We start from the raw sequence: 18,565 nt of genomic DNA, 5'->3' as shown, positions 1-18,565 counted from the left end.
CGCCGGAGGCCCGGTCTACCCGGCTTCCTCCCAGCGGGTAGACCGGGCCTCCGATCGCCGGAGGCCCGGTCTACCCGGCTTCCTCCCGGCGGGTAGACCAGGCCTCCGGCAAAAGCTCTATAGGATAAAGAGCTCTAGTGCGCTTGCGCACGCGCCCAAGGCCCCAGTTGGGCCGGAGGCTTCGATAAGAGAGGAGCTCTGTTCGCGAGCTCCTCTCTAAGTTCTTCTAACTTGGTGAGTACTCGTGGGGGGGTGGCGGGTGGGGGGGCGGCAGGGCGGCAGTAGCCTTTCCTTGTAGGCAGTAGCCTTTTTTATCTCTAATTTGCTCGCGGGGGGGGCACGGCGGAAGCGGCGGCGGCTGGGGCGGCTGGTTTCCAGCGCCCCAATTTTACAGTAGATTACGGCCACTGGCGGGGGCAAAGAGGCGCGGGAGGGGTAAACAAGCCCTCCCGCCCTTAAAGCAATACCCCCCCCACCCGGACCCGGACCAACCAGGGCAGAACCGGTCTGGCAGTTCGGCCATTCTATAGAATGGCCGCCGGACCGGTTCGGACACACGCCTACTCTCAAACTCAGGGCAAGATCAGTTCAGATTATACGTCCACCAGCCTGTCCTAAACATGTGATAGAGAACTGTGGGTGCACACATCTCTCCCCTCCACCACCCAGCATGCCATCTTGCTGCCACCTAATTGTGCAGGGTACAGTAATAAGTATTGTCATATTTAAATGCATGGTTAGGCAACAGCAGGACAGCATGCCAGATGGGGAGGAGACATACATGTCCACACTCCTTCTCCATGTGTTTGGGATGGGCCATCTGAACCAGCCCACAGGGTATTTCCTACTATGTTAACTTCTGTGCCCTTGTGAGTGGTATGGGGTGAGGAGGGGGGGGAAAACACACAAGTCTGAGTCTTCCACCCGGTCTCACTGTAAATACAATTGCAGGAGCCAAGTAATAAGTAAACAGGCTCATAAATGTAAAGATGTACATGTATAACCCTGCAGGATAAAATATATACAACTACAATATATAATCACAGGTTTTCAGTGTGCACGTATTGTACAGAACCAAACAAAACTGCAGCATACTGAACAGTCCAGATAAGAGACTGACTTTCCCCATGCAAGTCTGCATAGTTGATATGCCCATCCTGCAAGCATCAAGGGGAATGCATGCAAGAGGCAATTCCAACACGAAGTTGTTTACAGTTCAAAGTCTTTCTTAAGGCTCTCCAAATCATCTAAAGAAAATTGTTGGTTTTGCTCTTTAGAAAGAGAATCAAACAGCTTCTGAACCTGTTCCACTTCATTCCTACCAAGAAGTGACAGCACCATCTGAAAAGGGACAAAACGTTTGTGCAGTTAGCATTTATATCTTTATCTTTATTTATCTGTTTAAATAAAGATCTAAACACTAGTGTTAACAAGCATTTCCTTAATATTTTTTTAACATTTTCAGAAAGAGAGAGGTACACCAAGAATATTAGTTGCTCACCTTAAACCTTTCAGCTTTACTCAGATAGAGAAGATGCTGGTAAGCCAACCCAAGGTCTTGGCAAAACACATTGGATTGCAGGGCTTGAATAAAGAGCAGGAAAACATCTCCTTCTAATTTGTTGCTTAGAAGTCTTGGCAACTCTTTCGGCTCAGTCACCATTAAGAGCTCTGCACAGGCAGAGATGTCCTTATTGGCATTCAGAATACTTATAACCTGGCCAAATTCATAGGCATTTGATGGTTGAGAAATTGTCAGCTTTTCTGGGCTGTTCAGTGGCACTGTAGTTTCAAGCTCATCTTTGGTGTTGTGGTGATTCAGTGTCACATCTGCTGATGCGCAGGTCTGTGTCTTCTCTTCCTCACACTCATTCACCTTCGCAAGAAAATAACCACAAACCGATTGGGTTCTAATACATGTATGAAGCATGTAATATTTCAGGATTCCAATAAAAAGTGAGAGCACAATCTATGACAAGCTCTCCTATACAAGCCCAAATGAGCTGAATGGGAACTGTGCACAAACAAAGCAGGGAATTCTGCTTTGTGGATCCCTTTTCTCCACCAGACTAGTATTTACAATGTCTGATTGGAATAAAAGTGTCAGTGCATAATAATCAGCACTCCATTCCCTGCTAGGGTATATTTTCTATTCAAGTGATACTTAGTCCTCTTCATACAAGCAGCCAGCAATGTGTGATGTGATCTACACTAAAGGATCACACATGTCAGTAGCACACCCCTATGAACAGGGCCAATTGTGTGGTTCTGTGGTATCCACCCTCCTTGTAGAGTGCCATTTATGTGGCAAAGACCCATGTGATTGGCCCTGCCCAGGCAGTCAGGTTATTCACATGCAAACCCCTGTAGTGTAGGATCCCCAGCATATGGAAGCAACTCCCTCTGCTGGCTGTGCAGAGACATTGAGCATCTGACACACTCTTAAGAAGTGAAAGAGGTTGTGGGGGGAAATAAAGCAGTTTAAAAACTACTTCCCATCAACGTGAATAAAGGTCATTGTCTAAATCTAGCAACAATTATCTGTGTTCAGGAGCAAGTCTGTTTTTAGCAGACACACAACAGGCTTCTGCCAGGGGTGGGGTGGGGGGCTGCATTGAGCTTCCTGCTTGGACACCTGGCACAGGTGGGGAGGAGATGCAGTGCCTGGGTATCCAGCAGCCGTTGTGAGAAAATTCACATTGGGCTGCAGTGGAAGCCAGAGGGAGAGAGGTGGACTGGTCTGAGCCGAGGGCCCTTCCCCCCGCCATCATCCTGCCCAGCAGCTGATCTGGCTTCTGCTCTCAACTTCAATGCTCAGTGATAACCTCAAGGCCCGTAGCAGGTGCACAGCTTTCTGCTGAGCTCCTTCTTCTCTGGATCAAGTCCAGGCTGTCTATTTTCAGACATGGATTCGACCACTAATTCCCATGCCTGGCTGTATATGAACTGTAAGCTGAATTCCATAGACATCTAACCCAGTCAGAAAGCAGAACTCTAGAAATTTCTAAATGTCATGTAGTTACTTCATCACTCTATTATTGTGCTGATTCATATTGTGCCTTTTTCAGCACTGAGAAATTATCAGGCTAGGAAGGGCAAATCTACACATCATTTTCTTCATAACTGAAGAAAACAGGCATGTTTACAGCACATAGCTGGTTTTTAAAGTACCATCTTTTCAAAATACAAAATCTGACTCTGATTGACACTTTGAATTTACTATTCAAATGTCTCATTATTTATATTAACCATATCGAAGAGGTGACCTTACACTCAGGATACAATCTTTGTCTTCAGTTAAAAGGATCTGGGGCTTTTGGCTGATGCAAACAATGTGCTAGTCATCTACTCATTTAGTATCATGCAGTATATTTGACTACAACTCATTGATCAGTTACTGTTCAGTGGTCACACTGAGAATGCTGCTATGGGACTTCCATGAGTGTTGCTTATGAATCACAGCCAAAATGTATTTTTTACGCTTATGACCAGTATACGGATGTTCTAAAGCCCCTCCTATTTTCATGCCAGGAGGGGCTGTCAAAACATCGATATTACTGGTTTAAGCTTAAAAATATACAAACTGGCTCACAGAGGCATTCTCAATATAACTACTGAACAGAAACTGATCAGTGAGCCAAAGACATTAACTTTAATACCATATATAACATGTGAAATTAGATCATCTGATGACTAGCCACATTGATAGCACTAGCAAAGAGGATGCTTTAGTTCAAGGCTTCAACACCTTGGGCCTCTTTTTTGACTTGGGCCCTCCAGCTGTTTTTGACTATACCTCCCATCATCCCCAGCCGCAGTGGCCAATATTCAAAGATGATGGGAGGTGTAGTCCAATAACAGCTGGAGGGCCCAAGTTGTGCAGCCGTTTAAATGAACAAAAAAGTTGTATCTTCATAGAACAATAATGAGTTTATTATTAAAATCAATAAAACAGAGAAGTGATCTTTGCTCATCTCCCCATTCCTCTGCAGCTCCCTGTTGTCCCCCACCACCACCACCACCACCACCACACACTCAGAATCAGAATCTGGAGCAGGACAACATGAAGCCTGGGAGTGTCAGAAGGAGGTGAAATCAAGGGGGTGGGGGGATTGCCCCTTCCCTCTGTGTGAGTGGAACTTCTTCCACTCACACTACAAGTGCTTAGGATACTACTCAATGTTCAGAAGATCCAGAGCATAAACCACAAAGGTGTAGGTTTGCCAGGTACTTCATCCCTGCACTGCCTTCTAAAAAAAAAAAAAAAAAAAGTCTCATAAGTGCCATATCTACAGTCACTTTACACAACCTACAAGTTAAGTGAGCTGCTAAAAAGTGCTTGGGCTTTGGTTAGAATGCATTCTAGCGATTTCATAGCAGGCTAAATCCCAGTCTCCTTTCAGCCCCTGTGCAGTTAAAGAAAAAGAAATACCTCTTGAATTTCAATTTTTTTCCTTTGCTTTTGTTGGCTAGTATCTTTAGCTTCATTTTTTAGTTTAAACAACTGTGTTATTTCCTGCAGCTCCTTCTTTGCTTCATCAATACTTGGATCTATTAGAAGAACTTTATTCAAATCATCGATACTAGCTTTGTAGTTCTGAAATTCAGAAAAGTTAGTTATTGGCCATGCAAATGGAAATAACTGGGAACAGCACAATTTATACAAAACCTCGATAGTAAGAAGACTACTGCATGTTTCCCAAGTGCTGGTCTAGTAGTCTGACCAGCAAGGCAATTCTTATGTTCTTAGGCATCCACCAGTGTGGTAAGATGCTTAGATAGGCTTCTGGCTGTCACAAAAGTGGGAGGGTACATAAAATGATGCCTGTCTCTTCCTTGTCAAGCCCCACTGCGACCTCCAGAAAGACAGTACTTGGGCCCAGACATTGAATAGGAAGGTTTATTTGATATAGATGTGAAGAGCTCTGATATTGCCTGGGCAACATTAGGACAAATTTCATTCCTCACTCTCTTTGCCAGTGAAGAGAGCATTGCCTCATTTGCCCTGGTGATGATGATGCATTTCTAGATCTGAATGACTCTGGAAATGCATGATGTGACAAATGGTGTGACATAAGAACGTAACAGCAGCTCTGCTGGATCAGGCCCCAGGCCTATCTAGTCCAGCACCCTGTTTCAAATAGTAGCCCACCAGATGCCTCTGAGAAGCCCACAGCAAGAGGTGAGGGTATGCCCTCTCTCCTGCTGTTACTCCCCTGCAACTGGTATTGAGAGGCATCTTGCCTCCGAGGCTGGAGGTGGCCTATAGCCACCAGACTAGTAGCCAATGATAGACCTGTCCTCCATGAATTTGTCTATAAGAACATAGTTAGGATATTGCAGTTAGAGATAAAATAGTGCCAGGGAAGTAGCACAAAGGTGGGACACTGTGGCTATGTACAGCCATGAGGGGAAAAGGGCTTGTTTGTTTCTCCCAGGGGGCATTTCACACACCCTGTCGCCATTTTCACAGGTAGTAATTCAACTCAGCCCTAAGTTATTATTATTATGAAGATTCCCAGAACAACATACACAGTTTAACACAATATAACCACATTACCTAATTGTTAAATGAAACACCAGAAGGAAGCATTTAAGAAAAGACTGAAGAACCTGTCCCATTCAAAAACTCTGTTATGCCCCTACATTACTGCCAGCTATCATAATTACTCTAGTCCTGGAGTAGAGAGCGGCCAAACCCCATGTCCTTGCCAATAACTACCCCCTTGTTGAGTCTCGAGTCCCAGGGAAGGGTGGCTGATCTTACTCCCCTGTCCTTTGCTGCCTGGCTTACCTCTGGTTGAACTTCACGAGTACCTTCTCACAGACTCAGATGCTCTATCTGCTGCAGAAACAACCTGAAATCCAGCTCCAGGCTCCTCCTGCACTCACTCTATCCCTCTTATAATCTATGGCTCTTGATGCCTTCTGACAGCACTTGACACAGGTGAAGTAGTGCCTATCGACTGCCTCTCACACTGCTAGCTAGTGAAAATATTGATAGCAGTAGTTTGTTCTGTGCTTTCAGCATTCCCTCCCCAAAAGTGGGGCAAGACTTGGTGGAGTCTATGGTTGTCAACCGCAATGTGGCCCTGTAAGCCATTCCCATTGACCCACCTAGTTTATGTTTGAGTCCTCATCCTGTGCCCCCCCTCTCCCCTGGACAAATATTTCTCTTACTTCAAGTAATAGAAATGCTCCCTCTTTTTGGTAATGTTTAAGCTTAGGGTTTGTTTGTTTTTTTAACACATCTCATGTGTCATTTGTATTTACATCTCCTTCAGATATACATATTTGCTACTAAATTGAGTACCTAAAAGTTAACAACAGCCAGACTACTCTCTTTCCTTACCTGTAGTCCTTTGTATGCTAGAGCTCTTCTGTATAAAGCCTTTTTATTAGAGCCATCTCTCTGAAGAACATAATCACAATCCTTTTTGGCCTCTTCATATCGAAACATTTTCAAAAAACAAAGGGCCCTAATACAGGGCAGACAAAAACAGAGTTGCATAAGAACATATGGCAGCACTCAAGAATTCTGAGGATAATTCTTGCATTACCACATCTACTACAAGGCTCACATATGAATATGAAGGTATGTGTGTTTTGTAGTGCAGGAATGATTGTGCCAGTAGTTGGTTCCAATATACTAGCTGGAAGGCCAGTGTGGGAATAGTATGCCCAGACATATACAGTCCTTTCCTGCACAAAAAATTGTACACATCTTCATATATGAATATGAACCATCATAACACAAGATTGTGGCATCAGAAATAGTTCTCACTCACAAATACAAATAATTTTGAACAATCTTTTCACTGTAATCAATGGTGGACTCCTGTTGATTTTAGTGAATCTGGATTGCATCTGAGGTGGACTGAAGTCAAGATATGTCCTTACCTGTTAGTGTAGATGGTACATTCCTGGGAATTTAACTTCATGCACTCATTGTACTTCATCAATGCTTCTTCATATTTACCCTTTTTAACAAATTCATTCCCTTTATTCTTAAGAGTCTTGAACTTCTCTTCTGGATTTCCAACTTTTCCACAAAAAGGACAAAGAGATACCCATTCACTAATGATAACAATGTTCTCCCAAGGCAAAAGTTAAGAGCATATTCACATTTTTTCATAAACCTGTCCATGCATGGGCAACAGAATCTATGGAGCCCCCTATAATTTCTGCTGTGAAACTCAGTTCCAACTGAAGACTGAAGCATTTATTGAACGGTGCATGGCAAATACTTTAGGAATGGATTGGTAATCTTTTACATCTCTATCCAGATAATGGATGTGACCCAAAGAGCCCTATATGCATACGTCTGTGCACAACTATATGCAAACACTTGTCTGTGCACAACTGATACTTCTCAATTTCAGCTTCTGGAAATTCTCCAGAAGGTCTCCTAACTTTCTAAGTTGTTTTTGGAAAGGCGTGGGGCAAAAGCATGTACAGGGAAAAGAGGAGCTCGTGACGCCTGTGGTGCATTCAAGGAAACACCAATGAGCACACTAAAGCTGTATATGCAACTCTTGGATACTGCCCAATATTCTCAAATATTAGACTAATACATCTAATACTGTTTTTATTGAGGCATTTTCCAACTATCCCACTGGTACATATTAAAGTCCTTTATACCTACTGGGAATCTGGGGTTGTTGATCTCGATGCCTGGCTGCAGGTTTCTGTTTCGACTGCGAAGTAAAGCCTCCTCCATCCCACCAGTGTAACTGAGCAGAAACAGGAACAACTGGAATTGGCGAGAGCTTCTCTCTCCAATTTGGACCATCCTGGTCTATTAAAGTTTTTGTTATCCTAAAAGAGAGGGGGGGAAAATGTTTACCACAGATTTTAACCACTTTAAAATATTGCAGTAAATTGATTGCCTGTTATTCCCCAAAGGGACAAATTAACATAATGTGATTTAATTTAAATAGTACTATGCTGAATCTAAAGAGATCTTTATGGTCTGTATTTATTGCATAACCCCCACCCCCCGCTTAATTAAGAATTGCACAGCATTTACAGGAACACAATAGGAACCCTTGTTGGTCTATTAGGGGAAACAATCTAAATGCCACAATCTGTTAATACCTGCATTAGGACCAACCAAAGTGACAACACATTTCAGGCAGCAAGTAGCGGCTTTTCAATGTTTACATCGTCTCTTAAAGCATCTCCCATTTGTATTCTTTGTTTGATGTTCAGGTCAATATGTCAATTCTGATCCAACTAGGTACAAACTTAAAGGCTATACTGCATTGTATCTCATTCAGACCCAACGCTCACTTAACTGCTTCTGAAATGCCAAACCATTGTTGGGCAACTGGGAGAGCTCCTACCTCCTTTCTCACTCAAGAATTATCACCTCCCTTTCAGGTTTAGAGATAACTCTGCTCAGTATTATGTTTCCACCAATGTTTTCACTAAATATAGTCTGCACCAAGCCACTGTTTGAAACCATGGTCAGAGGAAAGCTATGGTTAGCAAAAACTTTGGTGCAGATGCAACCCTAACCATAGTAAAAACTGAAAAAGAGTGTATGTGTGGCGGGGGAGACATGTAAGCCTTTGGGGTGCTTCCTACCATGGTTTGGTGCCTGAGCACCATTATGTCTGCACTGGGCCTCAATGGGAGCTGAAGGAAGGCAAGCTTACAATACAACTTGCAAGGCTAAAATATGAGCTGGTTTGGACAATACTTCATCCGTCCAACCCACACATGATAAGGCCCCTGTCACCTCTGCATGTGATAAAGATGTGTGTGCACTAGCCCTATAGCTGTTTCTGGGGGTAGGGGGAGAATTAGAGAGAACACTGCATGGGACCCAAGTGTTTGGGATTTAATTGGTCAGATTGAATTGCCCCTTGAAGACCATAAGAATCTTTACAAATCCTGGAGAACTGGTTTAACACATCCCCAGTTATTCAATCTTAACAGAAGATAAGCCATGACATTCTTCACAAGATACAATTCTCTAACCATGCAACAGGAACTTCCATTTATTATGTTTCAGGATCCAGGGCCAGAAGCAATTACTAACAGTTTAATCTATACTTCAAATTTAGATGGCTCTCTGCATCAACTTTGCATCCCGGATTACTAAATGTTCAGCCTCTTCCCTCATGGTTCTATCCAGAATGAAAGCAGAAGCAAGCCTTGCCTTTTTATGGCAGATTCAAAGAGATCTCACATTCAAGCAGAAGTGAAATCCCCCAGTTCAGTTGAAAGGAGCAAGAGAAGAGTGCACAATCCCAAAACCACTCCAATCTCACACAGGTAGAGAAAGGCTTGTAGTCAGAGAGAAGGGGCAGGACGGGCCTTTTCCCCTAACTTTTCCTCTGCCCCTTAATTTCTTTCTTTCTGCACAAATAAGCATAAGTGCCAAAGGCTGCAAACTGTCTTTAAAAGACTAGATCAACTCCTCCCCATGCCCCAGAACTTTTAGGCTAGCTATGGACCTGTGCAGAGATTGTGGAATCCTGGATAGAGACAAAAAGAAGATCAAGCTCTGTGTCATCAGGAATTCACACCAGAACTTGGCACAAACATACAGAACGGCTAGTAACAAAGATTTCAGAGAGTCACACAGGGCCTAATATTATTTGGCATTTGACAGAATATTAAAGGCACTTCATGTAATTTCCTTGACACCTTTCAATACTGCCAGGTACAACTTCTTCACCAGGAACAAGAGTGTCCTTTATCAGATGATGAGAGAAGCCATTCAAGAGGAGTTCCCAGATACTCATGATTGGTATCCAAGACCATCAAAAGTCTTACGCGATCAGCTAAATACAATTTGTGTGTCAGGATTCTCACACAGATCATCCACAAGCCCCAAGAGAAGAAGCTGCACAGAGAGAAGTAACTGATTTTCAACTTCAAAACTTTCTTTTTTGGACAGTAGCAAATTACTGTGCAAGCAAAGTCATCCAGTTTCTTGCCTTTCAAATATTAATAGCCCAACAATGTTATCCCTCCTTCAGCTGGTAACATTAGCATAGATAACATAACATTAGCATGGTAATATTAGCACATCAGTCCCCCAACCTACATGATACATTACTGGAATGGTGTGGGATCTAGTCACAAAAAAACAGGTTGCTCACCTGTAACTGATGATCTGGTAGTGATCCGTTGACATCCATTAGAATGGGTTCTGCGCCTGCGTGGAAGCCTCTCGGTGTTGAGTTCCACAGCTCCTTTAAGGTGCCTGCACCCCGCCCCACGTGACCATTTAAGGCGGGAGGAAGCGCAGGCACCTTGGTTCCTTGGAGACCGCCGAGGCAGTCACAACATCTGATGTAGCAGGTAAGCTCTACTGTAGAGATAGTTCTACTGCGGAGGGGAGGTTCGGGAGGGTCTAATGGATGTCAACAGATCACTACCAGATCATCAGTTACAGGTGAGCAACCTGTTTATCTGGGGCATGATCCATTGACTCCATTAGAATGGGTGTTTAGTTAGCTCCATAAAGGAGGAGGGAGCAGTAGAGTTATTGTAACACCCTTTTGAGAACACCTCCCCCAAAATTCGCCTCCGCTGCAGACCGTAAATCGATAGCATAATGCCTCACAAAAGGCTGTTCGGAAGACCAAGTAGCGGCCTTACAAATGTCATGGAATGATATGCAAGATAGGCATGCCGCCGAAGTCCCATAGGCCCTTGTTGAATGTGCTTTAATGGACCTAGGGGGATCAACTTTTTGCAGCGTGTAGGCCATTATGATGGTTTCCACTAGCCAATGAGAGAGCCTTTGACGGGACAAGGCCCGTCCCATTGACTTTCCATTGTAAGAAATAAAGAGTTTCTTTGTTTTCCTCATCAGTTTGGTTTTTGAGAGGTAATATAACAGAGTCCTGCAGACGTCCAAAGAGTGTAGGGCCTTTTCCAAAGCAGAAGAAGGGGACTTAAAGAAAGTTGGCAGCACAATATCCTGGTTGATATGGAAATCCGACACAATCTTCGGCAAGAAGGAGATGTCAGGGTGTAAGAGCACTTTGTCTTGGTAAAAACGGGCATATATATGGTACATCTATGTGGAGAGCTGTTAGTTTGCTCACTCTATGGGCCATTGTAATAGCTACCAAGAACGCAGTTTTTAGGGATGTTAACTTCATACCAGCCATCTTAAGAGGCTCGAAAGGAAGTTCTGTCAGAACTGAAAGGACTAAGGATATGCTCCATGGTTCTATAGGTTGTTGAATAGGAGGAAATAGAATAGAGACACCCTTCAGGAAGCTTTTGCAGGAAGGGTGTGAAAAAACCGTTTTGCCATCCCATCCCGGATGTTTAGCAGACAGTGCAGCTAGGTGTACCTTTATAGAGACGTTAGAAAGGTTTGTGGTTTTAAGTGTAGTAAGGTAGAAAAGGATCTGATATAAAGATGCTTTCAATGGACGGAAGCCATGTTTTGCAGTATAGGGGGTGAATCGCTTCCACTTGCTTGCATTATTCTTCCTAGTGGAGGGTTTTCGTTCATTTAGCAGTATCTTTCTCAAAAGCCGATCCTCAATGCCGTGAGTTGTAGAGTTAGGACCCCTGGGTGAAGCACCAGGCCGTCTTCTTGCACCAAAAGATCTGGAAAGGTAGGAAGTCTCTTTTAGGTGTGAGCAGAGAGTTTGAGTAGATGTGGAAACCACGCTTGGCGGGGCCACCACGGTGTGATCAGAATGCATTTCACCAGTCCTTCCAGAATCCTCACCACTACCCTGCTCACCAAGGGCAATGGTGGGGACATGTAACTCAGGTACAGTGACCAGTCTACCTGGAACGCATCCCCCATGGAGGAGGGGTCGTGGTCTGCTCTCGAGCAGTAGCGTCTGCACTTTGCATTCTGTGCTGTAGCAAATAAGTCTATTTCCGGAGACCCCCAGAGGTTGAATATCGGCCACAAGTAGAGGTCGTTCAGTTCCCATTAGTGATGGGTGTCTGTCCAGAAGGTACGGCTCAGGTCGTCTGCCAGAACATTGTCTGTTCCCTTGATATGTAGGGCTATGGGGGTGATGATGCACCAATGCCAAATCTGAATGCTGAGCCCGCAAAGAGATCTGGACACCGTTCCCCCTTGACGGTTGATGTAGGCAATTGCAGTGGTGTTGTCCAATTGCAATTGCACTACCTGACCACGGAGCATCGGAAGGAAAGCCTTCACGGCCTGGAAAACTGCCAGAAGTTCCAGGAAATTTATGTGAAGCAGCCGCTGGGCCTTTGTCCACAGACCTTGTGCCATTCTTGAATTGCAATGGCCCCCCAACCTCCGAGTGAAGCATCGGTTGTTAACCATACCAATGGGGGCTGTAGTCGAAATGGGATCCCTCTCAGCACATTGGTACTCTGTGTCCACCAAGATAGGGACCTCAGAATTGATAGTGGTATCAACAATTTGTTCCTGGGATCGTCCCTGTGTGAATGGAAGGAGGACAGGAACCAAAGTTGGAGCTCTCTCATCTTCAGTCGTGCGTAACGAACCGTCAAATTGCATGAGGCCATCAGACCCAGTAAACATTGGATTTGTTGAGCTGGCTGCAGTGGGGAGGTTTGAAATTGACGAACCAGACTTGTAATAGTCAGATATCGGTCCTCCGGCAAGAAGGCCGACCCGCATCGGTGTCCAACACTGCTCCTACGTAAGATATGGTGGACACTGGGGTCAGATGAGATTTTTTTCCAGTTTATCTGGATCCCCAGGTCCTTGAGAAGGTATAACATATACTTTATCTGCTAAAGTAACTCTCCTTTGTCTCATAATGTCAGGAGCCAGTCGTCGAGATAATGAGTATATCTTCAGGCCTTTTGTTCTGAGGTGGGCCACTACCACCACCATGCATTTGGTGAATACGCGAGGGGCCGTGCAGAGTCTGAAGGGCAGGACTTGGTACTGGTAGACTGAGGTGCCTACAGTGAATCTCAGGTACTTCTGGTAGGAAGGGCGGATTGCTATGTGAAAACAGGCATCTTTTAGATCTAATGTCACAAGCCAGCGCTCCTGAAAGTGGCAGGATGTCTTGTAATGTTGTCAGCCGATACTTTTTCACTTGCACGAACTTGTTGAGACCTCTCAGGTCCAATATCGGACGGAGTCTGCCATCCTTCTTCGGGACTTGGAAGTAGCAGGAGTAGAACCCCTCCCACCGATGGGCCCATCGCACCCGGGCTATCGCTTTCTTTTGTAGGAGTTCTTGTGCTTCTTGCAGTAAGGCAGGAGTTGCCTTCGTGAAACGTAGGCCCCGAAATTGTGGTCGGGCCTTGAACTCTTATCGCATAGCTTGACGTGATAATTTTCAAGACCCAGCGATCTGATGTTATGTGGCGCCATGCTTGCGCATGACTTGCCAATCTGGTGGTAGTGTTGGCTATTGGAGTCAGCACATGGATATTGTAGGCCGACAATGTCTTCTCCCAGCTGTTGTGTGGAGTTGGAAGAAGCAGTTGAACAGATGTTTTGGTGTGCAATGGGCTGTCCTGAATCTCAAAGACGCTGTTTATTGCGCTCTCCCTGTTTGTTGCATTGGGCAGAGGGGTATTTGTTCTTTTGTTGTGTGGTCCGTTTGGAAAAGGGTTGATAAGTTTTTCGGTAGTCCCTTCTTTCCTGTGGTCTGTAGCCCGCACGGGGACGATAGAAGTTTCTCTGTTTCATCGTATAAGATGCAGAGGCAGAGGAAGTTGAAGTGAAAGTTTTCACGGTGAACTTGGATTTCTTCATCTTTTCCATAGTTGCATCGGTCTCTTCGGAGAATAAGCCTTTGCCATCAAAAGGCAGACCTTCAATCTTATCCTTCATATCTTGTTGTAAAGAGGCTGAGCATAACCAAGCATGAAGTCTTAAAGTAATTGCTGCTGTAATTGATTGAGACTGACTCAGCCAAGTGTTTAGCTGTACTTAGCTGTTGACAGGTCAGATCCCCTGCCCTTTGCAGAGTCTTCCTGAACTGGGCTTTCAGTTGTTCGAGTGAGAGCGTGTCCAGGTCCTTTTCTAGGTTTTCTCAAAGGCAGTAACTATATTTATCTATACAGGCTGAGTAATTGGCCACTTTAACCATGAGGCAAGAAGTTGAATACAGTTTTCTGCCTAATACATCCAGTTTCCTGCCTTCTTTGTCCGCGGGTGTAGTATGTCGTCTTCCAGAATGAGAAGTGGTAGCACAGTCAATAAGTAAAGAGTTGGGTATTGGGTGCTTAAAAAGGTATGTGTTGTCCTGCTCCTGTACTTGGCAGAGACCTTCTAGTCCTTTAGACATCGGAGTGGAAGTATGAGGAACTGCACATGTACACTGAGCAGCGTTTGAAATAATTGGCAGGAGAGGCAGGGCGACTGGTTTGGCCGATTGAGACCGGGCCATAAAATTATACACTGGGTCATCAATTGTTTTAACCTGAGAGGCTAAGTCCAGGCCTAGGGCTGCAGCCATGTTCTTGACATGGAGATGATAAGCTTCCAGCTCTTCCGTTGGGGAGACATGTGAAGGTGTAGCCACATCCAGTGAGGGATCTGCCTCAACGGTTTCGACGTAAGATTCAAAATTGTAAGACCCATGGTGACTGTCTTCTGTCTTATGCAGTGATGGAGAGTGCGGCACTGGTGGTATGGGTGTTACTGGCAATGCAGTGGGCTAGATGGGATGTATTCCTCCGTTTGCACCGCCTTGGAAGACAGTTGTGGCACGGAAGCTTGTGTGTGTGTTGTAGACAATGCCACTCGAGTCTGTGTCGCAATGGAAGAATGCTGTAATGCCACTGGCGTCTGTGTAGCAATGGAAGAATGTTGTTTCCGGTTTGGGGCAGAAGGTGCATCACCTGTCGAGAGATTCTGAATTGGTAACGCATTTACACGCCAAACCCTGCTTTCATCAAAGTCATAGTCTAAGCCGGGTGATGATGTGCCAGGTAAAGCTCTTTCATTTGATGGAGAAACTTCATGGCTAAATCTACAGGTGTGCCATGGTGTAGGTGTAGCAAGCCGGGCTGCAGTCAGTATTTGTGACGCAGGAACCACGGGCCCGGGAGGAGCTTCCTCTTCCGAGCGAGGAAAACCTTTAAAGGTAGATGGCGTGGTAGTGTTGGATTCCAGCATGTTCAGAAGAGACTGAGCTGTGCCCGGATCCAATGAAGCTCCCTCATTATCGGATAGATCCTCATGCTCAAGGGCAAATGTCATAGAAGCCCTAAAGCGAGGGGTGATTGTAGATATAAAGGGTCGGTGTGTTCAGGTCGATGCCTGCTCAACATCTCCTGATGTCGGAGGGGACTTGATCGGCGTCGGTGCTGGCATCAAATCCCTTCCCGACGGTATCGAGAATGTCGACATCGACAGTAACGTGTCGGGTATCACTGGTTCAGCCGACCGCATTGAAGTGGAAGGTTCTCTCGATGTCATCCTGCTCGATATCGAAGTCAACGCCTTCGGTCTCATTTCCATGTGGGTCGGCGTCGAAGGCTTCGGCATGGAGGGTGATTGCATCGATGTCAACTGTGTCGGTGTCGAAGGTCTCGACAAAGAAGATTTTCTCTTCTTCGATGCCAGGTGCGTCAGTGTTGAAGGCTTTGATCCAGAGGCTGGCTGTTTCGATGCCGAACGTGTCAGCGTTGAAGGTTTCGATTCAGAGACAAACAGTACATCCTGGGCCGAGCTGGGTGAGGGGGTAGAGCTCGATGTCGACAGCTTTCTGGCCCTTTTGGTGGGATCAGACGCGGCAGCCATTTTATTCCCCTGCCTTTTCAAGGCGTGTGGAGGTTTTTCGGTGGGCTTCGAGGTTTTAGACTGGATAGCCCCTGGTGGTGCAATAAGCCCCTGGTGGCGCAGTGGTAAAACTGCCGCCCTGTAACCAGAAGGTTACAAGTTCGATCCTGACCAGGGGCTCAAGGTTGACTCAGCCTTCCATCCTTCCGAGGTTGGTAAAATGAGTACCCAGAATTTTGGGGGCAATATGCTAAATCATTGTAAACCGCTTAGAGAGCTCCGGCTATAGAGTGGTATATAAATGTAAGTGCTATTGCTATTGCTAGTGCTATAGCATCCAGGTCCCTCGAGCCATGAGAATGATGGGGCGACTTAGAAGTTGAAAGAGTCAAAACATCATCATACAGCGAAGCCCTCAAGCGTAGTTCCCGATTTCTCCATGTTTGCTTGGAGAAAGACTGACAAATTTTACACGACGTAGCATTGTGCGCCTCACCCAAACAGAACAAACAGAGATTGTGGGCATCTTGAGAGGGCAATTTCGCTTTACACTTCTCGCAGCATTTAAAAGTCTTTTTAGATTTTGGGATATCCATTCTTTTCCCCCCTTTTTTATTTTAGAGTTATGAATAAAAAAACAAGCAGTCCAGTACTCACAAACGTGGTCAGAAAAACAGTCCAATGTCAAAAAGCCGAATGTTAGTCAAATCCGTCAACAGTTAAAAGTCCAAAAGCGTAATCCAAAGGCAGTCCATAGTCAAATATCCGTTGAAAACAGTAGAAATTTAATAGAACAGCTAAGGAACCAGAACGAGGAGCCGTAGAAACCGATGTACCGATCTCCATGGCGGTCGCAAAGGAACTGAGGTGCCTGCGCTTCCTCCCGCCTTAAATAGCCACGTGGTCATGTGGGGCGGGGCACAGGCGCCTTAAAGGAGCTGTGGAACTCAACACTGAGAGGCTTCCACGCAGGCGCAGAACCCATTCTAATGGATTCAATGGCTCACGTCCCAGATCAGCTGCTTTCACAACACTTGGGAAATGTGTGAATCAACTTCAAGATATTTAGACTCCCCTCATATTTTGTATTACCAAGAGGATTTTGCTGAAGACCTTTAAGGAACTCAGTAGTGACGACATAGGAAACCAATTCAACAGCACCCAACACAGAATTTTTCAAGTCTCAAGGTTCATATATCATTTCCATGCAGTTTAATTTTATTTCGTATCGTACAAAAACAAATACTTTGCAAGCTTAAAATGAATTACCAGCAGGAGGAGGAAGAGAAGGAAGCAGCTGAAATAAGGAGATGGATTGCCAGGAAGGAAGGAGTAATAAGCAGTGAAGCAAAAGGCATAAATAAGGCCTAGAGGGGGGGAAAGTCAAAGTGTTAAAAGAAGCAATCTTAAAGAAGCAAGCAAGCAACTGGAAAGTAAATTTGGGAAATTTTGAGAGTGTCTTTCTATAAACATAAGACATAATATATAGAAAACGGAGTTTACACCAGGTGAGTTTCATGTTATCCATTTCACATAACAGAAATCACTTACACTATGATACTGTTAAAGATAGCACCACCTATAACAAATGCCAAAAAAAGAGAAAAGTTTTTTATCTATTTAACTGATTCAATGATACCACACACTATTCAAGAAATGAGCTGGCCCATTTCTCTAAATATCATGGGATTAAATGTGGAAAAGGCCAATTCCATGCCTGGAATCATTAGGAAGGGGATTGAAAATAAAGCTGCTAATAATGTAATTTATACAAAAATATGATGCGGCTACATTTGGAGTACTGTGTACAGTTCTGGTCACCATATTTTAAGAAGGACATTGTAGAACTGGAAAAGGTGCAGAAGAGGGCAACCAGGATGATTAGGGGCTTAGAGCACCTTCCTTATGAGGCAAGGCTACAACACCTGGGGCTTTTTAGTTTAGAAAAAAGATGAGTGAGGAGAGACATGTCAGAGGTCTATAAAATAATGCATGGTGTGGAGAAAGTTGATAGAAATTTTTCTCCCTCTTTCATAATGCTAGAACCAGGGGTCATCCCATGAAACTGATTGCCAAGAAATTTAAGACTGACAAAAGGAAGTACTTTTTCACATAATGCATAAACAACCTATGGAATTCTCTGCGACAAGATGTGACAGCCAACAACCTGAATGGCTTTAAGAGGGCGGGGGCGTAACTACCATTAGGCAAGGGGAGGTGGCTGCCTGGGGGCCCCCATGCCTCGAGGGGCCCCCCAGAGGAAAGTCACATGACTCCCCAACACCTGCAGAGCTTTGGTGCAGTGGAAAATCCAACCCCAAGTTCGGAGCAAAGTCGGCATGCATGCAGCAAAGTCCTTGTCTGCAGAAGCAACTCTGAGCAGGGAGCGCTCTTCCCCATGGGAGGGTGGAGGGACGGGGTTAAAGCGAGGGAGTGGAGTTTTCTAGAGAAGCTGGCATAATGGGGATGTGAGTGCACTATATATTGTGAAGTGTGTGTGTGTGTGTGTGTGTGTGTGTGTGTGTGTGTGAGCGAGGGGCCCATTTTAAAATTTTGTCTCTGGGCCCACTCCAGCCTTGTTACGCCCCTGTAAGAGGGGTTTCAATAAATTAACGGGGGGGAACTCTATCAATGGCTACTAGTCTGAAGGCGAAAGGTCACCTCCAGCCTCAGAGGCAGGATGCCTCTAAATATCAGTTGCAGGAGAGCAACAGCAGGAGAGAGGGCATGCACATACCTCTTGCCTGTGGGCTTCTCAGAGGCATCTGGTGGGCCACTGTTTGAAACAGGATGCTGGACTAGATGGGCCTTGTGCCTGATCCAGCAGGGCTGTTCTTTTGTTCTTAAATATCAAATGGTTTACGTATGTAACCAAACCAC

The 18,565-nt window shown here is 45.0% G+C and overlaps 1 protein-coding gene across 12 annotated transcripts in view; it reads right to left on the bottom strand.

Moving 5' to 3' along the window:
- Positions 1–240: 240 nt before the first annotated feature.
- The window catches only part of SPAG1 (sperm associated antigen 1), a 55,607-nt gene continuing 37,282 nt past the window's right edge, over positions 241–18,565 (bottom strand). For all 12 annotated transcript variants that reach the window (XM_053249732.1, XM_053249739.1, XM_053249736.1 and 9 more), the window contains 6 exons: positions 7,646–7,818; positions 6,901–7,042; positions 6,353–6,479; positions 4,433–4,597; positions 1,502–1,876; positions 241–1,341 (listed from right to left, as the gene is read on the bottom strand). In XM_053249732.1, the coding sequence (XP_053105707.1) occupies positions 1,210–1,341; positions 1,502–1,876; positions 4,433–4,597; positions 6,353–6,479; positions 6,901–7,042; positions 7,646–7,818 (1,114 nt within the window). In that variant the 3' untranslated portion in view covers positions 241–1,209. The remainder of the gene's footprint in view (positions 1,342–1,501; positions 1,877–4,432; positions 4,598–6,352; positions 6,480–6,900; positions 7,043–7,645; positions 7,819–18,565) is intronic.

This window comes from Hemicordylus capensis, chromosome 4 (assembly GCF_027244095.1).
Source record: "Hemicordylus capensis ecotype Gifberg chromosome 4, rHemCap1.1.pri, whole genome shotgun sequence".
Taxonomy (NCBI): Eukaryota; Metazoa; Chordata; class Lepidosauria; order Squamata; family Cordylidae; genus Hemicordylus; species Hemicordylus capensis.
This window is presented reverse-complemented; position numbering and strand designations above follow the sequence as displayed.